Here is a 21,599-nt window from a genome sequence, read left to right on the forward strand (position 1 = left end):
TAACTCTCTTACCCAAAGTCATTCAACTTGTGCCCGAATCCATGTCACTGAATGGCTAGAGCAGAGTTCTTTTTTTTCAAACTTGTGAATTAATCTGAATTAATCTTGATTATAGTGTTAGGTGTTACAAGAAGTGTTAATCACTAGCTTTTTATAGTAGGGCAACTTTGTTTTCGTGGTTCACATAAGCTAATAATGATGTGTATTTTTCTCTGGAGTATATTTTATGATTTCCTTGTGATATTTATACAGTTAGATATTCAATAAGCATTGAAAAGTAAAAACATTAATTTACTTAAATCTGTATTAAAATTGGTACAATCCTGCTATAATTTAAAGAACTTAAGTCTTAGAATAGAAAATAAAAGATGTGACTTCCAATATGGGTCTAGACTTTGCTTCTGTGACCTTTGGAGAATCTTTCATCTCTCTAAAACTCACTATTTAAATTAGAGAAAACAGTCCCTGCCCTGCCTTCTTTCAGAAGTGGTATGGGGCTCAGATGAAATGATAGATGTGAAAATACTTTAAAAACTATAAGGAATACAGCATTAGAGTTATTTAGTATTTTAAACTTTCACCAGTAGAAGCCAATAATAATAAATAACATTTGTTTAAATGCTGTGCAATGTTTATGCTTTCTCATTTCATCTTTATAAAGATCTGGTAAGGTGACTCTACCATTTCACTGTGACAGCCCAAGAGCCTCACAGCCCAAGCCCCATGCCATGTTACACAGCATCACCTTGGAGCTCTTGGAGCTTATGGGGTGATGGGAGGAGGTAGCCATGAATCTATTTAAAATTTGCCACACATGTTCCAAAAGTAGTTGATCCCTAGATAGGACTGTTAACAGGAAAATCATTTAATAAATATTTATTATTATTTCTAATTTTGTAAGACCTTCTCATCCCAGTTCATATTTGACATTGGCTTCAGTAAGAGTGCACATCCACTTGGGAGAGATTTATTTATACTAGCTATTGATAGTAGTGTTTCTCAACCTTTTAAAATCCCTCTTTGGGTAAATGTAAAAATCTTACTTCAGAACTGTGAGTGTCTCTACATATCCTTATTTCTTTTAACTATCAAGTATAACTGTTACCTGAAGATTTACCAAACTCCTTTTTTATAGCCATTTATATTTTTGATTTGTTCAATCAGCATACTGAAAAGATAATAGGATTAGAGTTTCACAGTCTTGAATTCAAATCCTATTTCATTAACATATAACCTCTGAGCTTTGAGCAAGTCACCTAAATTCTTTGAACCTCAGTTTCATCATCTAGAAAATTAAGATGGTTCTTATATCATAGGTTTTTGTGAGGAGTCACAGATAAAATGGTATATGGAAAATGCCTAATACTGCCCTTGATACATTTTAGATTCTCAAATACTCCTTTCTTTTCCGCCCTTCAAATCACTACTTTTGGATAATAGGTTTCATGAATAGGTTCCTTGCCATGTTAATAGCAATTTCCTTGATTTATTACTTCCCTTAGGTATGTTTATGATTTTTATTTTATTTATTTATTTATTTTTTTAACATCTTGATGTTTATGATTTTTAAATTCAATTATACCAATTATAATGTTACCTATCATTTCAGCTCCAAGATGTAAGCAAATTGAAACCCCTTCAAGATTTGACTTCTGTGATCCTAGCTGAAAATCCAGTTGTGACCCTTCCTCATTACCTCCAGTTCACAATTTTTCACCTCCGTTCACTGGAAAGTTTGGAAGGTCAGCCAGTAACCACTCAGGACAGACAGGAAGCTTTTGAGAGATTCAGTTTAGGTGAGGTGACATATTTTTAAAAAACTAAATTTGGGTGGGAGAGGAATTTATTTCAGAAATTATCCAGAAAAAAAATATTTATTATGAACTTTATAATGCTATTAAAATTTGCATATGGGCTTCCCTGGTGGCGCAGTGGTTGAGAGTCCACCTGCCGATGCAGGGGACGCGGGTTCGTGCCCCGGTCTGGGAGGATCCCACATGCCGTGGAGTGGCTGGGCCCATGAGCCATGGCTGCTGAGCCTGAGCGTCTGGAGCCTGTGCTCCGCAACGGGAGAGGCCACAACAGTGAGAGGCCCGCGTACCGGAAAAAAAAAAAAAAAAAATTTGCATAGACAATGGCATCATAAATCAATGAACTCAGCAAATATTCATTAGGCATGTACTGTGAGCCAGGCACTGTATCTGGCACTAAAGATATAATGGTGATCAAGACGTAAGGTACTGGCCTTCGTGCAGCTTGTGTTTTAGTGGAGAAGATAGACAAAAAAACAAGTAAACCCAGATAAAGTAACAGAAGAGAACCCCCTTTTTGGAAAGTGGTGTAAAGGAATGGCTCTCTGAGGAAGTGACATATAAGCTGAAGGCAAAGGCAGGAGAGGATTAGTCATGTGAAGAAAGGCCTGAGGGAGAGGGAGCAGCTTGTACTTTGAGATTGGAAAGACCCTGGTGAGTTAAGAGACAGAAAGAAGATCAGTATGACTGGAGGATAGCCCAGGTGAAAGTTTGGAGAGATGGGGAGGGGAGAGATGGCACAGGGCCTTGGGGTTTGGATTTTATTCCAGGTGCAGTGGAAAGCCACTGACAACTTTTAAGCGGGGGTTTGTATATTAAGATTATTTTTGATGCTGGATGGAGAATGATTTGAAGCAGGGCAAAATAGAGATAAAGGGACATGTTAGAAGGCTATTGCCTTAGAAATGTTGGTGGCCTGTATTTAGGTGGTAGATGTGGAATAGACGGATCAGCTTTGGAAGTAGCATCAGCAGCACTTTCTAATGAATTGGATAATCCCCAAGCTTCTGGCTTGAGTAAGTGGTTGGATCGTAGTATTGTTTTGGAAAATGGGAGAACTCGGAATGTTGAGTTTGAATGTCTGTGAGACAACCAAGAAGAGAATCAGAAATATGAGTCTGGAGTTCAAGAGATCTGTCCTAGAGATATAAATTTGGGATTCATCAGCATAAAAATAATATTTAATTCCACCGGAATCAACTAGCTCACTCAGGCAGGGGTTTGGAAGAGCATGAAGAGGAGCCAGGTAAGAAAACTGAGAAAGAGAGGCCAGCAAGGTAGGAGAAAACCAGGAAATAGTAGGTTGCAGAAGCCCAGAGAAGATTTCAAAAGAGAAAGTGGTCAGCTATGCTGACTGTTGCTGAGACATGAAGAAGAAAAATGAGCACAGAGAAGTGCTTTAGATTGACAACATGATGATGAGCTTGACAAGAGCAGTTAAGGAGTGGCTGGGACAAATGCTAGATTATAGATTGAAGACTGAATGGGAGGGAGACATTTGGGTAAAGATTTGAAATTGCCTCCCACAGTTTCCTCCCCTAGTACCTAATAAATGAATTTTTTAAAGTAAGTTTAAAAAAATTTCACCAGTAGCTTCCAACCAGGAAATGGAGAAGCAAGTGCAATAAACCTCAAAGCTAGTAATCAAAGCAACAGAAAATATTCAAGAGCGGAGTGGAGAGACAAATCGTGGCTTAGTTCTTTTGGTCCTTGAGAAGACAGGAGATGAGATTAGGAAAAAAAAGGAAAGATTGTCTATTGATAAGAGGGATGGGACACTTTCTCCATCAGAAGGGAGAGAAGATGTGTGTAGGTATGGGTAGTTTTGTTGCCTTGGTGGTAGGAAGATGAGGAAGTTCCCACTGGTGGGGTCTGTTTTCTCAATAAAATAAGAGGTCATCAGCTGAGAACGAAAATAGGAGGAGTACAACATTGCAAAGCAACTATACTCCAATAAAAATTAATTTAAAAAAAAAGATTGGAAAGAAAAAGAAAATAGAAGGAGTATGGGAGGTTTGAAGGGAAGAGGAAGGTATGAAATAGCCTAACATGATAATGTTAGGGCATGAGCCTGTATGTTCAAGTTAATCCATTTTGACTTATAAAAACAACAGTTTCATATGGTTTGATCCAATACTTGAGAAATGGTAGATTTTTATTTGTTTCGGATCCCCGTAACTCAACATTTGTTACCCAGAAGTTGATGTTTTGGAATCATTAAAAAATATAAATAATGCAAGGGGAAGTCATTATATAAATATACTGTTTGGGGAAATGTTTAAAGTACTTATAATTCATTCACAACTTTGGATGTTAATTAAGAGCTTTTAGTGATGCTGAGCTCTTGGGATCCAGTGGTAATACAGATAGATGCGGTTTCTGCTTTCACAAAACTTTAGTGGAGAAGGCAGACAGCCAAGCTATTTGATCACATTTTCCAACTCTCTCTGTGATGAGGACTGCGTCAGAGGTGCAGGGTGGCATCATAGCATCCCTGAGAAGTGTCCAACCTGGGGAGGGTAGAGTCAGGGCAGGCTTCTCAGAATAGTTTTTAAAACTAAGACCTGGAGGATGCAAAATACGCCAGTAGGAGATAGAGGAAGACAGTTCCAGGGAGAAGGTGTGAATAAAAGCATGCAGGTGGAAAAAGTTTTCGACAAAATTCAACACCCATTTATGATAAAAACCCTCTAGAAAGTAGGCATAGAGGGAGCTTACCTCAACATAATAAAGGCCATATATGACAAACCCACAGCCAACATCATTCTCAATGGTGAAAAACTGAAACCATTTCCTCTAAGATCAGGAACAAGACAAGGTTGTCCACTCTCACCACTGTTATTCAACATAGTTTTGGAAGTTTTAGCCACAGCAATCAGAGAAGAAAAAGAAATAAAAGGAATCCAAATTGGAAAAGATGAAGTAAAGCTGTCACTGTTTGCAGATGACATGGTACTATACATAGAGAATCCTAAAGATGCTACCAGAAAACTATTAGAGCTAATCAATGAATTTGGTAAAGTAGCAGGATACAAAATTAATGCACAGAAATCTCTTGCATTCCTATACACTAATGATGAAAAATCTGAAAGAGAAATTAAGGAAACACTCCCATTTACCACTGCAACAAAAAGAATAAAATACCTAGGAATAAACCTACCTAAGGAGACAAAAGACCTGTATGCAGAAAACTATAAGACACTGATGAAAGAAATTAAAGGTGGTACAAACAGATGGAGAGATATACCATGTTCTTGGATTAGAAGAATCAACATTGTGAAAATGACTATAGTACCCAAAGCAATCTACAGATTCAATGCAATCCCTATCAACCTACCACTGGCATTTTTCACAGAACTAGAACAAAAAATTTCACAATTTGTATGGAAACACAAAAGACCCCAAATAGCCAAAGCAATCTTTTTTTTTAAGAAGTTTTTTTTAATTTTCTTTTTTTTTAATTAATTAATTTATTTATTTATTTTTGCTGTGTTGGGTCTTCATTTCTGTGTGAGGGCTTTCTCTAGTTGCGGCGAGTGGGGGCCACTCTTCATCGCGGTGCGCAGGCCTCTCACTATCGCGGCCTCTCTTGTTGCGGAGCACAGGCTCCAGACGCTCAGGCTCAGTAGTTGTGGCTCATGGGCACAGTTGCTCCGTGGCATGTGGGATCCTCCCAGACCAGGGCTCGAACCCATGTCCCCTGCACTGGCAGGCAGACTCTCAACCACTGCGCCACCAGGGAAGCCCTTTTTCTAATTTTAAATTTATTTTTTATTTATTTATTTTTGGCTGCATTGGGTCTTTGTTGCTGCACGCAGCCTTTCTCTAGTTGCAGCGAGCGGGGGCTACCCTTTGTTGCGGTGCACGGGCTTCTCATTGCAGTGGCTTCTCTTGTTGCGGAGCATGGGGTCTAGGCATGCAGGCTTCAGTAGTTGTGGCACGCAGGCTCAGTAGTTGTGGCTCGCGGGCTCTAGAGCGCAGGCTCAGTAGTTGTGGTGCACAGGCTTAGTTGCTCCACGGCGTGTGGGATCTTCCCGGGCCAGGGCCCAAACCCCTGTCACCTTCATTGGCAGGCAGATTCTTAACCACTGCGCCACCAGGGAAGCCCCAAAGCAATCTTGAGAAAGAAAAATGGAGCTGGAGGAATCAGGCTCCCAGACTTCAGACTATACTACAAAGCTACAGTAATCAAGACATTATGGTACTGGCACAAAAACAGAAATATAGATCAACGGAACAGGATAGAAAGCCCAGAGATAAACCCACGCACCTATAGTCACCTTATTTTTGTGTTATCTTTTAAAATTGTTATCCACATGGTAATACCTTCTTACCTCTTAATAGAAATCACTTTCTAGCTCAAAATAATCTTTTTTTCGAAAACCATAGTGAATAATTTTAAAAGTTGAATTGTATATATACTATTCTAAGACTTCTTTTGTTATTATTTGAGAAATAGTCTTATGTTTCTTCAAATAGAAAATATAATGATCAATAAACTATTAAATTTGTACTAGCAGAAGAGGTAGAAAGACTGGAAAGAGACCTGGAGAAGAAGGTGATGGAAACTGAAGAGCTTAAAAGCAAACAAACAAGGTTCCTCGAGGAAATTAAAAATCAAGATAAGTTGAACAAATCATTAAAAGAGGAGGCCATGTTACAAAAACAGAGCTGTGAGGAGCTAGAGAGTAACCTAAACACGAAAAATGAACTGGTAAGTCCGTATTTTACATTGCCTTGACTATATTCTCTTGAAATAGAAAATTCTTTGTTCTTAGGTCTAAAAACACAGCTTCCTGACTATAAAATGGGGAAGATGTGGTTTAACAGAAATATGTGCAACTGGTTTGACAGGTTGTAGTTGACTGCACACTCTATGGTATGGTTGCCCAAAAGATGCATACTGTCTTGAGCTGTGTTATGTGAAAGTATGATATCCAGAACAAATGAGGAAGATGAAGCCCCACACCGTGGGGAGTTGGTCAGACTGCCCTTAGATGTCTGTATTTTTTTAAACAACAACACCGTTGGTGAGGCTGTACGTTGGCAAAAACTTTTAGAAAGCAATTTGGCAAAATTATCCAAATTTAAATGGATGTACCCTATGTCCTGTATATTGGAAATATTGTATATAATATTTATATTATTTATTGGTTATTATGTAAGTTATAGTATAATATAATATATATTTCTAATAATATAGTCTGTAGAAATGGTACAAGAATGTATAAAGAGATATATGTAGATACATGTGTGTATGTATATAAATATACATATACACATATATATACAAGGACATTGACTACATTATTGTCTATATTAGCAAACTATTGAGAATAACTAAAATGTCCCTCAGTAGATATCCATGTGGTAGAATAATAGTGTTCTTATCAAAGGAAGGCAGAGCTGTATATCCTCATATGGAAAGACGTCTAACATATATTGCTATATGAAAAAAAGCAAGCTGTATATCAAGTATGGTCCTATATATAAAGGAAGTATATAATAGTATAAGTATGTGTAAGTCAAATGGTAGAATGTATACCAAATTCTTGACAGCAGTTATTTTAGGGGAGTAGAATTATAGAGCACTTTCAAATTGCCATATATGCATATCTTTAATGTTTAAATTTTAAATAATTTGGCTTTACGGTTAAAATAGGTAGAAAAGATATCTTAAAAGAGAAAGATTTAGACAGACTAGATAGCATATCTTCAGAAGGTACCTGACCCAGAGGCTTCAAAGGTCTTGAGACCATGTCTGAGAAGTGGCCAAAGCAACAGGGGTGTCCAGGCTGGAGAAGAGGAGACCCAGTGAGCTGTGACAATTGCTTTCAGATAGTCAAAGGACTGTTTCATGGAAGAGGGACTGGAGTTATTGATGAAGGTACCAAGAGTTAAAATTAAGAAATGGCAAAAAGAATTATAGGAAAACAGTTTTTCATTTAGTAATGAAGAAGAAATCTATATAATAGCTGTCTTGAGATAAAATGTGATAACTCTGGAATGTGTGTGCTATCACTGAAACAGGCCATGTGCTCAGGGTTTAGGGAAAAGATAAAAAAAAAACATTGGTCAGGGAGATGGACTAAATCACCCTAAAAGCCCTTTTCAACCTTGATAATTTGATTCTGTAAAATTATTAGTCTACTTTCCTTGAAGAAAAAAATAGCTATTGGTACTCTCTTTTTCTTTTGACAGTTCTTTTTCTGATCTCTGTGCATAACTTAGAGAATTGTATTTCTCATATAATTAGCAGAATCCTTGATACAGTTATCTTTTTTTTTTGCATCCCCCTTTCAAGATTGGCATTCTGGCTTAGTTACTTGATTTATTGACAAGAATTCTGCCTAAGCACTTACATTTTTAAGCAAGAAAAAAAAGCGTTCCCTCCTCTGTATAGAGAGGGAAATTGTTACTTGAAATCCAAATACTACTTAATTACCTCTTTCTTGAGCTCTTCTTTGTCAGGGGGACATGATAAAAGACAGGGCAGCTTTCCCAGCTCTGTTAGTCAAACATTCGGAGCATTTGTGGCTTCCTTCATATGCCTCTTATTTGAAGGTAGTTTTCAAATATGTCTGCTGTATTCTGAAGGCATATTATATATGATGTTAATAAACCAGTGATTATCAATGGTCTTATAATATGCATAGATCTTTTGCACTCCATTCCATAAGAGTGGAATGATGAGTAATTAAATCATTGAAGACATATTACAATCAGTTTTATTTTAGCAGTGAACTCTTTGTGCCATCACTTAACAGTTGTATTTTAAATACAAAAATAAAACAGTACTTAAAATAAGCACAGTACTTACTTTGGTATCACTTGATATTTGTGAACATTTAATAAATTTTCCTGAGTTATTGATCTTTTTCATAGTGTAGAATTCATCTTGTATTATTAAGACAAAAAAACATTATGATTTCCATATGCTGACTCCCTGGTGCACGTTAAGTCAACCCATTGAAAATCATGGCAAAATATTTTATTTTATATTTGTGTGCTATCCCAAAATTATGGATTATTATAGTTGTCTAGTTTTCTCTTTTGTTCGTTTATTATGTTGATATGTTTATGCTGTAAATAAATGTTTTGTAAATTGTCAACAGTTTTTGTTCGTTTTTTTTTCCTGTAATTGTTTTCAGTTAGAAGACAGACTGTGCTCTTTTTGAGTCATTATGTTACTTTTATCATTAACTATTTAAAAACACTTTATATACAAAGTTACTATATGTTTATTATAACAAATTCAGACAACACAAATGTATACACTAGAAAATGAAGGTTTCACTCTTCCCCTGCCACATTCCTTGGAGGTTAATATGTATCCTTTTTGTTTTCTATGCTTCTACAATATATATATAATTACATAGTGTATATGTAATTATATATATTTTTGAATGTTTTGTGATTTAAAAAAATTTTACTATATATTTTTAAAAATTCTGCCATCTTATTTTTTACAAAACAGTATATCATTGGACAGCTGTCCAAGTTAAAAAAATACATACACGTGTATATATGTGCACACATATATACACACACACATAAATTCTTTTCAAAGTGTATATTGTGTTCCACTATACGGATTTTCCATGATTTATTTAATCTTCTCTTATTGATGAATATTTAAGTTGCTTCCACTTTTTTGTTATTAGAAACAATACTATAGAGAAAATCTTTATATATATATATACCTTACGCATTCATACTAGTACTTCCTTAGCATAATCACTATAAGTTTTAAATTTTGATAGCTATTAATGTTACCCCTCAAAAAGCTTATAACTGCTTCACACTTCTATAGCAGTGGGTGAAAGAGCCCACCCCCACTTGATAGTATTATTTTGAACTTGTAAATAGGATAGAAAAAAATGGAATCTCATTGCTTTAATTTCGCATTTCTTTAGGTATTGGAGAGCTGAGTACTGCATATGTATTTCTTAGCTATTTTGTATTCTTCAAATTCATATTGTTTTGCCAGTTCTTTTATTATTCCAAAGGACTATTCTATGTTAAAAAAAAAAATTCTGTGTCTTATTCCAAGAGCCTACATTTGAAAAACATTTTCCATTATCTTATGCAGAATATCTGGTGATAATATCACCTATAGTTGTATAATGTTTTCTAGTTTCATATAATAATTCCTCATATAGTAAGTCAATTAACTTATAAATGAAGCATTGTAACATTGAAGGAAAACTTCTGGTGGCCATTTAACCTGTAGTAGTCCCCCTCTCCTGCCACCAACAAATGTTAACTTTAATATTAATGTTACTCATTGTCTTTTTGCAAGTTATTTAAACTCCTGTACTTGTTTCCTCATTTTTAAAATGAGGATGATTCACCTGTCCTGCCAGCCCCACAGAGTTGTGAGGACTAAGTGAGGTTATGAATATGAAAATGATTTGAAATGAATCAAGCTAAGTAATGGAAGGTGGTAAATATAAAACTCCATTAGAATGATGATAAAATGTGTCCATGTGAGAATAATGCAGGTATTAATAACCATATCTTCCTAAGGTAAGTTGTCAGTAAAGAGCAGCTTATGTTGTTATAGCCTCACTCTCTAGAATTCTCCAGGTGATGGTATCTGTTTGCTTCTTTCTCCTTTTAGCCCTTGTTTTGGTTTCTTGCAGACCCTTTTCTGCTGATTCTTTATTCTTCCTTAAAGGTAGTTTGTTCAGGACTGAATTGTATACTATGTTTTTCATGGTTTGCATGAAAACTTGTATTAATATCCTTATGTACATTTTAAGTTTTGAAACTGGCTTGCCTTTTGAGAAATGTGCTTGTGTGTATGTATAATTTTTTTTAATGATTGTTTACATAGGAGAGTGAATTTGAATGTGGGGGAAAGAATTTGTATCATTTTTCCTATTGGTAAATATGTTAACTGCAGTCAGCTCTTGATTATCCACAGCTAATACTTTCCCGGGCTTTGACTCCCACTTTGCTCCCATTTATGCATTTCTTCAAAGGACATTTATTGAATGCTTACTATATGCTAAGCCTACTGCTGTAAAAGACACAAAAGTACTTTAAGATGCACAGAGTATTCATTATTAAAGTTGAGCCTTGAACAACACAGGGGTTAGTCCACGTATAACTTATAGTTGGTCCTCAATATCCTTAGTTCCTCAGCATCCACAGATTCAAACAACCACCGTCTAGTACTATAGTATTTACTATTGAAATGTATGTGTAAGTGAACCTGCTCAGTTCGAACCGACATTGTTCAAGGGTCAACTGTATTTGCCTGTGGAGACCAGTCCCTATAGCCTCCACCGTTCAGTCACATTTGCCTTTGTTTGTCCCCACTGCCACTGATCTTTAGGGAGAGAAGCGCAAGATTAGTTGACATTGTTGGTTGTGAGTTGCCTTCTAGGGACTCAGGGACTTGTGAGCATTCAGTGAAAGCATCAATGTGGGTAATGTGCTTGACACCCTGCAGCAGGACATCGAAGGCAGTGTAGTATAATAGAGTGTCGGATTTGAAATCGGGAAACTTGGAACTGAACTCTGCCTCTTCCACTACCAGCTGTGCAATTGGACAAGTTATTTAACCTCTCTGTACAGCTTTTATCATCTCATAGGGTAGTTATGAAGATTCAGTGAGATGGCATATGTCAAATGCTTAGCATGGTGTCTGGCATACAGTGAGTACTCAGTCAGAATTACCTGTTATCCAGGTTAGCCTTACTTCCACTCAGTTGGATAATCAGGAGGTGACTGAAAGCTAAATCATGCACGACTTTGATTTCACGGGCCTTGTAAAATGTTCATGTTCGTTTATGTTTTATTTTCTTCAGCTTGCATTTTTATATTAAAGAAGTGTTTCTGCATGCCTTTTTTTGTCTGGTATCTACTGTCAGATGCTGGGGGGAATGAAAAAGCAGAAATCACTTAGTGGACCTTTGAAATGAACTCAAGGATTGCTTTAGTAGAAAGGGGACTGGTACTGGTAGTTAATAAAATATTTAACTTCTGCCACTAATCTAATGATGTAACTTTTGACAAGTCAGTTCACCAATCTGGGACTCAGTTTCTTTATTTATAAATTCAGAGGGTTAGATTAGATGATTTTTCTTCTAGCTCCTAAAATTTCTAAGAATAACTGAAAAGTTGTAATTACAGTAGGATTACTTTATTAAAAATTTAATATCCTATATTTGGATCTGATTGAGCTTATTCACATCCCTTATCCTCCATTACAAAGAATAATGTTCTGAACACTTAAAACTGAGATGCCATTAGCCAAAATACTACAGCAACATCAGTACAACAATTAAAACCAATCTCCTATTTTCATCCTTCTCGCTCCTTCTAATTTCTTAGTAAATGTCAAATATTATTTCTATCCATGATTTGAAACTATCATGAGTCAGTTAAATAAATTAGTACCAGTTATTGGGAAATCAGGAAGCAGGTACTTAGTAGACTAGTTACTTAAAAATAATTGATACAGAGTTATTTTCATGTTTGGATAAGGCAAATTTAAATGATTTTTAAAACTTTTACTCATTGTATCCTGAAATAACATATAAACTTCAAAGGTCTTTTATGTGATCTCTTATGAAATGATAATTTTGTATTTCATTCTTTGTAATATTTTAGAATTAAGATAAAATGCTCTTAATGTTATTCTATTTGCTGTGAGATTTTAAAAAATCTAATTATCAGTTATAATTAGAGCTTGCCACACCACTGTACCTTTATACTAACTTACTGAATCTATGTGTTGTTTCATATCAAATTGGGCCAATAGCTAAGGCAGAAGACCATGGAACTAACTCGAGCATGTCAGAAACAGTATGAACTGGAACAGGAATTGGCTTTTTATAAAATTGATGCTAAATTTGAGCCACTGAATTATTATCCATCAGAGGTGAGTTATTTTGATTTTGTAGTAATCCACAGTTAAAGCCAGCATAGAATGGGGCAGGGGAGGGCAGGGTGGTGGAGATGTTCAAATGATTTTATCAATAACCACTCCATGTTTTTCTTAAGATACCAGCAGAGTATTTTGGTTGAATCTGTGAATTATTTGGCTCAGTGAGGTAGAGCAGTGTCCAAAAGAGGTTAAAAGCCCCAAGAGGATATTTGCCCACATCCATATTCGTAACCATAAGCAGCCCTTCTAATCCTGTTACCTCACTCAAGAGTGTGGTTGATCAGCTTCCTTAAATCCAAACCTCCAGGAAAAGTGCACTGCCTGCTTCAGTGACCATGGAATAGACATCTCCCTACATTGTTTTTTCAATAATCAGTGGGTTCACTATTAGTCAACCATTATTTGTACAAATACCATAAATGCCACTGCAACAGGGAACTGTTTAACTTCCAAGCTCCAGTCAGTATCATATAAAATAATATATGATAATAAAATGTCATATCAAATATGATTTAGTAAAAATTTAGTATTTAGTAAATACTAAATTTTTATGAAAAATTATTTCAGTAAAAATTCAACATTTAAAATTTATTAGACTGATATTTTACTTATATATCAGCCAAGAAACCAAAATAAAACATGTAGATTTCTGATCTGAGAGATACAGCAGTGCTAAAAACAACAACAAAAACCACATAACTGTAGGCACTTTCTTAGTCAATCCAGCTCACTGTTTGGGGATAGGAGGAGTAATCCTTTTGAGACCATTTTTTGTTCTAGTTCCTTTTTAGTATATTAAGAATAAGATAAAAGAATTATATATTTTTTTAAACTTCTATGTGTGTAGGATTACTATTTAGGCAATTCTGTGATATATTCTTCATTAATAAAATGAATAATGTCACTCGACTGCATAGCAGTTACTTATTAAGTCATAAGATTTATTTATTTTGTTTTTAGTATGTTGACATTGATAAAGCCCCAGACGAAAGCCCTTACATTGGCAAATCCAGATACAAGAGAAATATGTTTGCCACAGAGAGTTATATTACCGATAATGCCCAGCTACTAGAGATCAAGAGGATGGATCCAGATGAAGGGGAACAACTTAGAAATGAACATGTGAACTTGAGAGCCCATACGCCACTGGACACACGACTGGAAGACAAAGAAAACAAAATAAGTGCAGGTTAAAAAAAGTTACTTTAAATTCTTTAAAAATACAAAAGAATTGAATATATAAGCAAATTTTGTTTTTTAATTCTTCTAGTTAAACATGCTGAAGTTATTTATTATATTGTTGTTTACATGAGACATCTAAAACAAAAGCAGTGATTCATTGAGCAGATTATTTTTTAATGATTCCTGTTATGAAGAATGGGGTTTTTGACCGTTATTTGATAGCAGCATGTCCAGGGGCTCCAAGAATGCTTAAATTTCATCCTGCCAACAGGTGCTCCTCACCATTGGACTTACACATTCAAAGACATAATTAGTAATAATTGAAGCAAGTAAAGTTATTGATTCCTATACATGTCGCCAAAACCTAAAGTAGTGCTTTGGATAAACTGGATCAGTGCACTCTCCTTAGGCTTAGGCCTAAGGCTGGCCTCTGACTCTTCTTGACCTGCCCCACACTCCACTTCGTCAACTGCACCCCGCCCTCAGCCATCTAATTCAAGGAATCTTATCACCTCCTGGCAAGTCACAAAGAGGAAGAAATCAATCCAAGGGGACACTTAGAGACCTTCCAAATGGCAAACTTTGGACCCACTTCCTCACTTAGCTGTATGCATATGGCGGAAGGAGAAAGCAGACCTGAGTTCATTCATCTCACTAGTAATCATGACCCATTGTGGGGATCTCAAGCAATGAGATTAGTAGCCCATCTTCCCTTGGTTGGCAGCTAAATGGAATACATGGAAGGCCAATAGCGGTTGACTTGGAGAGGGGAGAAAAGAGGCCGAATTGTCCGTGCCTGCGTATACTATATGCAAGGCTCTGGAAGGGGAAAGCGAAACTAAATCACACCAGCCTCAAGTTTTATAGGAGGCAGGGAGGGAGAAAGAAATCAGGAATTTGAGGTGGAAAGTCACTGATTTGGGATTACCAAATCAGTAGTGAATTTCTTGATATTGAATCCCATCATAAAGCATTTGTCTCTAACACAGGTTTTTGTTTAATACTCTAAACCTAATTATAACTTGGTGACATGTAAGCACATATTTACAAATAAAATCCTTATTCTTTCAAAAGAGTTCTTTAATGTTGGGAGTATCAAGTAGAGCCCCTTTTATGTTAGGATTTTACAAATAAATGGATCAATTATAGCTCTATGGCATATCATGAAACTATTCTAGAGATTAACTAATAGAGAGGAAAACAATCATAAGAAATTACTTTTTTTTTATTCCTGTGTTGTATAATTGCAGAATTTAATTGGAGGAAGTTATTGCTAAGAAAAAGGTAGAAATTTGAGAATTCAAGATTTTTCTTGTGTGCCTGTATGCATGGTTTTTAAATTTGCAGCACAAGCTCGACTATCAGAACTGCATGATGAAATAGAAAAGGCAGAACAACAAATTTTAAGAGCTACTGAAGAATTTAAACAACTGGAAGAAGCTGTACAACTTAAAAAAGTAAGTAAAAGTAAAGCTGCGTTGCTAAGAGAAAATGCCAAAAATGAAATGTGTTTCCCTCTTCATAACCGTGTAAAAAAATCTTTATATCAGTGCTGCCTAATTAATTACGGAATAACAAATTTCAGAGTCAGATATGGTTCTAGCGTTTTCCAATTTCATTTCCTTCCATTCAGGATGACATCCTATTAGCATTTAATAGAGTGTATAGATACACATTACTTAACCATTTATGTAAAAAGATATATTCAGTCTACTGTATTATGAAAGTGTCCAATTTATCCAGGGAAGCTGCTTCCTAATATATCTCTCCTAATTTAATTAAGCACTCACCACCTTTAAGATCCTGGAACCTAGATTAAGAGCCAGAAAACACCTCTACAATGAACATTATTAAACATGAGTAGCAAAAATATAAATGATATAAAATATGGTATACATAAAAATGATGTCATGAAGAAGCAAGCAGCTCAAACCCATGATGTAGTTGCATAGGGAGAAAGTTCAAAAAAGGAAGTATTTTGACATTTTAGTTTTTAAGTAAGTAAAAGGTTTTAGTTATTTGCAAATTTTAAAAATCAGTATTTGAAAATTGTGATGGTAATGTATTCATACCATAGTAGGAAGAAAAGAAGGTGAAGTCCAAATTATATATTCTTTTAAAAAGATAACCCTGTGTCATTAGTTTCAAATTATTTAGTAACTAGAAATTGATTCAAGTTTATGTGGCAGTTGCTGACTGAGCTGGGCCCTGAGTAATGAAAAAAAACGGATGTGTTCCTCTCTCTTGGGCAGGAAGTAGGCAAAAAATAAGTAAAAATAAGTTTAAAAGAAAAAAAACGGATGTGTTCCTCTCTCTTGGGCAGGAAGTAGGCAAAAAATAAGTAAAAATAAGTTTAAAAGAAATGTATAGTTAAACAACATAAGTTCTAGGGGGGAAAGAAAATTAGGAGAGACAGTAAAGAGGATGTAGATTGCTGCAACCCACAAAGGCCTCACTGAGGAAGTGACATTTAGGCTGAGACCCAAAGGATGAAAAAGAGCCAGTAAGGCAGAATTAAGGGCAAGCATATTCCAGGCAGAGGTGACAGTGTGTGCAAAAGACTTCAGACTAAAGATTCCTCTGCAGGATGAGGGAGAGTATAGTGGAAGATGAGGTTAAAGCTCATGCCAGGCATCATAGGCCATTTTAAGGGGTTTGAATTTTATTCTGAATGTAATGGGAAACCTTTGAAGGACTTTAGGTGGTAGCATGGCTGATCCTATTTGTATTTTTATAAGGTCACTCTGGCTACTTGATGAGAGTGAAATGGGTTGAGAGAGATGGAAAAAATGGAGATGTGTATATCGGTTAGGAGGCTGGTGTTTAGTACAGGCAAGACATGATAATGGCTTGGACTACAAAGGTGATGGTGGACATGGAGAGAAAGAAGACTAGGTAAAATCTGGCAGTAGAATAGACAGGACTTAAAGATGGATTGAAAATGGGAGATGAGGTGGATGGAGCTATTAAGAATGATTTTAATAATTAAATAAGAATGTTTTATAACAGTACTGGCGAAAGCTTTATATAGATAAATTGGTAGAAGTAAATAATGTACATAATTTTTAAGTAAATGGATACTTACAAAATGTGCTTGGAAAAAATAGTTATTTTAAATGAGTAAGTATAATATAGCCTAAATTTTTCATTACATTGTCAGTTGGCTTGATATTCTAATACAAGGGTAAGTGCTATATAAAGTCAGCTACCATTAATACTATGGTTATTATTAATAATAATTTATAAATTATTTATACTAATATGACAACTTCATTTCTACTGCTATTGTTTTCATAAGCTTTTATAAAATAAAATTTTCTTACATATAATAAGGATAAAAGTATAAGATATGAATGGAGTGCCTAGGTATCTCCTGCATTTTACTTTTATTATTAAAAAAAAACCTGATAGAGCATGGAATACCTTTTTAAATTGTACTAGTTGTTTTCTATAAATTTGTAAATCAGTGTTGCTGTCCTCTGTTAATTGTATGTTGGGGTGGGGGGGGAATTAGATTTCAGAAGCGGAGAAAGACTTTCTTTACAAGCAGTTGAGTGGTAGGATACAACTTCTAAATAAATTACGCCAAGAAGCTCTGGATCTAGAAATGCAGATGGAAAAGCAAAGAGGAGAAATTGCTGAAAAGCAGAAGGAGATCAAGGACCTGCAAATAGGTATTGATAGTCTGGATTCCAAAGACCCAAAACATGTAAGTAAATGAAGAGATCTTTGGCTTGTTCTATGGGGATGAGCATATCATTCTTTCTAGGTATTATGTCTCATCGTTTTTAGCCTCAGAGTCCTTTCTGAAAATCTTTTAGTTTGATGCACAAATCTGAGCAATACATATGTTTATATGTGTGTATATATAATATGAGTGTATGTATGTGTATTTTATATATATACATATGTGTGTATATACATACACACACACACATATATATGAAGTGTGTGTGTGTGTTTAAAACAAGACAACCTAGGGCTTGATGGAGGTAGTAGCTTTCAGTAGAACAATTGATGAATGATATACATATTTTTTTTAAGTAATTGAATTTCATTATATTTCAAATCAAGAGTAACCTGCTCTAAGGTGCTCTCCAAACCTCTTACTCTTTCTCTCTCCTTGTTTTATTTTCTTCTTTCTTAACAGCAAGGTGGCAAGATGGGAGAGCTGAGGGGGTTCGGAGTCCTTTTTCTACCTCTTCTTTAATCCTTTATGCAAATATTCCACTAAAGCTATTTGTTGTTTCATATTGTTTTGTTTTGTCCTTAAAAAGAAAACATTTCTCTAGAGTATGTCTTCCTAAAATGTGGCCAGAGGTGGTCAGGTGGCTGGATGATGGAGTTAGGTTCTTGTCTCTTTCTGTCTCTACTCTGAAAAGTCTTACTAATGGTTTATATTTTAGCCAATATTTGTAAAATAGAAGTAAGAATATTTCCTGCATATTTTACTGGTATACTTTGAATAATAAGGTTATTTAAAAAAAAACTTTAAAATCTCTGGATTATGAGAAACCATAGAATTTAACATGGTAAAGACAATGCACTATAATTGCTTTATGTACTTGACAAGTTATTTAGTTATCCCTTTAAACATTTTAGTAAAATATCATAGATATTTTTTGGAGGCCAGCTAATTTTGACAAAGGGTGACCATATCATCACAGACATAAGGTCTTTTATAACAAAAGCCTAAGACTTAGTATTAAAATTGAAACCAGGGCTTCTCTGGTGGCACAGTGGTTGAGAGTCCGCCTGCCGATGCAGGGGACCCGGGTTCGTGCCCTGGTCCGGGAAGATACCACATGCCGCGGAGCGGCTGGGCCCGTGAGCCATGGCCGCTGGGCCTGCACGTCCGGAGCCGGTGCTGCGCAATGGGAGAGGCCACAGCAGTGAGAGGCCTGCGTACCGCAAAAAAAAAAAAAGAAACCAAAAGTAGTCTTGATTATCTTGAAGAATTTTCATTACATGAAAAATTAGAGATTTTAAATAATATATAATGTGGTCTGTGGTATCTTCCTGTATCATATTTATTTGTTCAGAAGTCTACCACCCCATGTAAGGCCCCTGAGGACAGGAACTGAATCCCCAGGGGCCAGTGCTATGTTTATGAATGCTTGCATTAAGGCAAGTAGGGAAGAACTGGCCTATAGGCACTACCCAAAGCTCCTTTACTCCCTCTTGTAGTTCTGTGATGTATGAGTGTAATCAGAACCTAGATTGTCTGTTTGCTTTCAACTTAGGACTGTGATAGTCTTGGCATACTGGGAGTCTAATACACACTGGATATCTGTAAAGAATTACATATAGAAAGGAGTTAAATGAGAAGTAGGAAAGGCATCCAAGTTTTGAAGGTAGTCAAAATCAATCTGTAATAGTGGAGATGAAACATACAAGCCAGATTTTGAAGTTCCTTTTTGGTATTGTTAAAACTTGTGAAGGTTACTTCTTAGGGTTACAGTCTTAGTCTGAGCACCAGAGGATGTCTCTTTTTAATTTGTTCACCTGGAAGGAGCATCTTTTTCTAATTTGCACAAAGTCACCTTAATGCCTAGTGTTAGGCACCCCATTTTAGGCTGCAAAATGTGAACATTTTAGCAAGAGGGAAAGAATCAAGAATGGTATTCTGCATATTTTTCTGCAGATTCAGGCTTTTATTTAACTTTTATTATCTAATCAGATGAAGTATCTTTCTGAATAGCAAATAGAATTTAAAGTAAAAGCTTGAGAGATTAGGAAACAGTAAATGACTGAGATATGATGGAAAACAAGTATGTTAAGTGCCAGTGACGTGTCTTGCATTGCACTTGGTTTTAGGCACATATGGTGTGGAACTTTATTTTATTACAGCATCCAAATGAGACTGGTGACTTTTTAAATTTGCATAAAATGAAAATATGATTTAGAAAGATTAAATGATTTCCCAAAGTACCCCCTTTTAGGAAGAGGCAGAGCCTCACAAAGGAGTTACAGGTCTAAAGAGATTAATTATTTTTAAAATTAGCTCAGAGCCAAGCCAAGTTTTCAACAGACATAAGCATTTAACTAGTTTTCAAAAGGAAAAGGTACTATATAAAAATCAAATCCCATTTTAGTTCTAGAAAACATTCGCAGAAGCAGAAATACCACAGGAGCAAACATAATAAAGGAAGATTTGTATCCCTGTTCCCTGTCTAGCAATGCTCTATGGGAGCAAACTGTATGCTAAAGGCAATTAATCTGTAGTAATCTGTTGCAAAGATTGTGCGTGATTGGCCTGTGGAAGCTTCCTGTGTTGTGATTTAAAGCACGGAGGGTGTGGCCTGCCTTCAGAGGCTGCTTGTGATTGGATGGGCTGGGCTGCCGCTCAATCTCTGCCAGGAATGTGGTTTGAAGCGCTGGGAGGTTAGAGGCTCAGAGGCGTTTACAAAATTGTGGCTGTCAGAGAGGGAAGTGCACATGAATTTCAAGACAGCATTAGAAAGCGTTCCGCCCACAGTTCCTCTGTTCTCAACGTCTCAGTTTTAACAGGACAAATTCTAAATTAAGGTATGATCATTTTCTCTCTCTGTGTACAAAGGATTTAAAAAGGAGGAGGAGTGAGAGATGTAAGTTCCTGTTTTTACAGTACCTCTATTGTGAGCTCCATGGTAGTGAAAATCGCTGAATCTACTTTTGCTCCCATGTGTTTAATGCAGATCATTGGTGTATTGAACTAATTTTTTGTCCTGCATGTAGAGATTTCAGTGGAAGTTTTAATGGTGAATTTTTAAGATTTATTGATACAGATATGAGTGTAGATCTTTTTGAAAATCCTTTCTTGAGCCATAAAAATCCTAAATTTACTTAGAATTTAAGGTTTTATCTGCAGTTATCTTTTCAGAAAGACTTCAGACGGGTATTTTGGGAGAGTAGGAGAAGAGTTTTGAACATCCATCACGTTTTACCAGTAGTAAAATAAAAACCTTCCAATCAAGCTGCCTCTCATTTATTCTTCAGAAATGAAGAGACTTTCTTTCTTGTCTTTGGAGGCAGCAGACTTGTAAAATTGAGAAATGTTCTTTTATAATCAAATTGTAGTCTTAGACTTGAGACGCATGGAGTTCGTTGTTCAGACTAATACAGTTCTTTCTCCTGGTAACTTTCTCTTGATTTATTATTGTTCTGTTCCTCTGATCCTGTGGGGGCAAACTAGAGCTGCGAGGGTGTGATGTGAGTGGGCTGCGAGGGTGTGATGTGAGTGGGAGGGCACAGGTTCTCTGGGGAATTATTTTGTCTCCATATGAACAGTTGCTTAAGAAGACCTGGGCAAGTCATTTGATGGATCTGAGATTCAGTTTTCTCACATGTAAAAGGAAGAGTTAGACTAGGTCATCAGTTTTCAGTTTTTCCCCCAGCACACCTGAGAAATACAATCCAATCCTTTCAGTTAACAGTAGCTCCCTAAAGCGATGACTGTCAGAGTGTGTGTGGGTGTGTGGAAGCTCTTTTCCACCAGGGGCATATGTAGTGGTTGCAGCTGTATGTAGTGGTTGCAGGGGTGTGCCTCCATAGGGCCCTCCATCTTGAGAATCACTGGGCTAAATGGTCTTCGAGGTCCCTCTCAACTCCCAGTTTATGGAACTTAAAAGCAAAATGTTTCTTTGTATAAGGAATTGAAAATAAACTCGTTGAGGACACGGGGAGGGGGAAGGGTAAGCTGGGACAAAGTGAGAGAGTGGAATGGA

At 36.0% G+C, this 21,599-nt stretch overlaps 1 protein-coding gene across 13 annotated transcripts in view; it reads left to right on the plus strand.

Moving 5' to 3' along the window:
* The window catches only part of CNTRL (centriolin), an 88,745-nt gene that overhangs the window by 15,845 nt on the left and 51,301 nt on the right, over positions 1-21,599 (plus strand). For 10 of the 13 annotated variants that reach the window (XM_073806508.1, XM_073806512.1, XM_073806513.1 and 7 more), the window contains 6 exons: positions 1,610-1,796; positions 6,329-6,525; positions 12,586-12,705; positions 13,672-13,900; positions 15,241-15,350; positions 17,408-17,602. In XM_073806508.1, the coding sequence (XP_073662609.1) occupies positions 1,610-1,796; positions 6,329-6,525; positions 12,586-12,705; positions 13,672-13,900; positions 15,241-15,350; positions 17,408-17,602 (1,038 nt within the window). The remainder of the gene's footprint in view (positions 1-1,609; positions 1,797-6,328; positions 6,526-12,585; positions 12,706-13,671; positions 13,901-15,240; positions 15,351-17,407; positions 17,603-21,599) is intronic. The other 3 variants (XM_019946466.3, XM_019946467.3, XM_019946468.3) reach the window with 2 other exon arrangements.

The sequence above is a fragment of the Tursiops truncatus genome, chromosome 6 (genome assembly GCF_011762595.2).
Source record: "Tursiops truncatus isolate mTurTru1 chromosome 6, mTurTru1.mat.Y, whole genome shotgun sequence".
Taxonomy (NCBI): Eukaryota; Metazoa; Chordata; class Mammalia; order Artiodactyla; family Delphinidae; genus Tursiops; species Tursiops truncatus.